Raw genomic sequence first — 1,576 nt, forward strand, 5'->3', positions numbered from 1 at the left:
GTTGGATCGGGGGGCGTGGGGCAGCAAGGGGACTGCTTGTGCTGCAGCTGATGTTGTCCTTGTCATGTCCGCAGCCCACCCCCATTGGCACGATGCACAGCGAGGTGCAGGTGCAGCCCCCGAACAGAGACAAAGCACAGCCACACACCAAACACCAGGTGAGTGCCGGCGCTGCCTCGGCTGGGGCACGGGACCGCAGTCATGTGCAGCTTGGGCTTCTGCTCCACGGACTCGCAGAGCCCAGCGGGGCTTCTGGATGCAGGCAGGGACTGGAGCATCCTTTTTTCCCCCAGTGCTGTCTGTGGGAGAGCTTCCTCCCTGCAGGTCTGGGTCTGTGACTGACGGGGGGACCAGGGCAAGTGTCCCTGGGGCCAGGGGGCCTGGCGGAAGCAGGAGGAAGCAGCCGTGGGAGGCTGTAGCTCCATGCCAGACCTGGACTTCAGCCAGAAAACTGCAGGGTTGAGTGCTGGCCGGTGGGTGAGGGCACAGTATGGGCTGAGCCACCTTGTGCTAAGGACGATGTCCCCAGTGCTGCGTCCCCGTGGGAGTAACTTGCTGCTCTCTTCACGGTGCCACTTTCTTCAATGGGACGGGGACATGGGACAAGGGAGGGAGCTGCCTGGGCCTCAGTGGGGGATTCATGGGGCAGCTTGGTAGCATTTTGTCCCGTGCTGGAAGGAGAGGCTGGCTTTGCCCTGGGAACTGTCAGGAAACATGGGGCCGAGCTGGGAGCAGCCCGGGGAGACGTGCAGCCTGGGTGGCTGTGGGAAGGGGGCCAGGCTGCCTGGCCCTTCTCCGGTGCCGTGGCCTGTCCTATCCTGGTGCAGGAAACACAGCTTTGGGACTGCTGCCATCAAGAGCAAAACCTCACACGTTTCCCCAGCCATCCTGTACAGACGCTCATCCTCTTGACTTGAACCTCCACGGGGCGCAGAGCACCTGCAAACAGACTGGAGCTGAGGGTGCAGCACACTGTCCTCCCTCACCCACGTGTTCAAGCGGTGCCCCTTGCTGCTCCTCGCCGAGCACAGGGAGCCTGGGACAGCCCTGGCTCTCGCTGACCGGTGTCTGAGCAGCGCTTCCTTAGGAAGAGGGCGACGTCTTCAAAGCGCCTCTGGCTCTTTCCTGGGAACTTGCTCCCAGTAAGGTCTGCTCTCTGCTTCAACCTCCCTTCTCGAGAGCAGTGGGAAAAGCAAAGCACAAAACTCCCACGGCGTGGGAGCAGTTTCCAACCTGGGGATGCAGAGTCCCCCAGCAGCCATGGAGCTGTGCCACGCTCACCGTGGCGAGGGTTTGGCAGTGGGATGCTCCCCCACTGTCGGACAGCTGAGGAGCCCGTGCCCTCAAGGAGCAGCACAGCTCATTTCCTCGCAGTCACCCCGCAAAGATCTGCATCGACCTTGGAACATTGCGCTTGCAGGAGAGTGGCGGGCAGCGTCGCCTTGGCCCGGCTGCACCTCCCACACAGTGAGCAGCTCTGCGGTCCCGGACCGCTCTGAAACATAACTGCCGGCCCTGCGTGGGGCTGGCTGTGCTCCCTGGGACGGCGTTGCCCTCAGCTGCCCAGAGAGGACAT

At 62.9% G+C, this 1,576-nt stretch overlaps 1 protein-coding gene across 1 annotated transcript in view; it reads left to right on the forward strand.

Annotated features, from left to right (window-relative positions):
* Positions 1 to 158, forward strand: part of CSNK1G2 (casein kinase 1, gamma 2) — a gene marked incomplete at its 3' end in the record, with an annotated part of 11,731 nt that extends 11,573 nt beyond the window's left edge. The window contains exon 9 of the mRNA XM_009696184.1: positions 75 to 158. Within this exon, the coding sequence (XP_009694486.1) occupies positions 75 to 158 (84 nt within the window). The remainder of the gene's footprint in view (positions 1 to 74) is intronic.
* Between the last annotated feature and the right edge of the window lie 1,418 nt (positions 159 to 1,576).

This window comes from Cariama cristata, unplaced genomic scaffold (genome assembly GCF_000690535.1).
Source record: "Cariama cristata isolate BGI_N322 unplaced genomic scaffold, ASM69053v1 scaffold26412, whole genome shotgun sequence".
In the NCBI taxonomy this organism is placed as follows: Eukaryota; Metazoa; Chordata; class Aves; order Cariamiformes; family Cariamidae; genus Cariama; species Cariama cristata.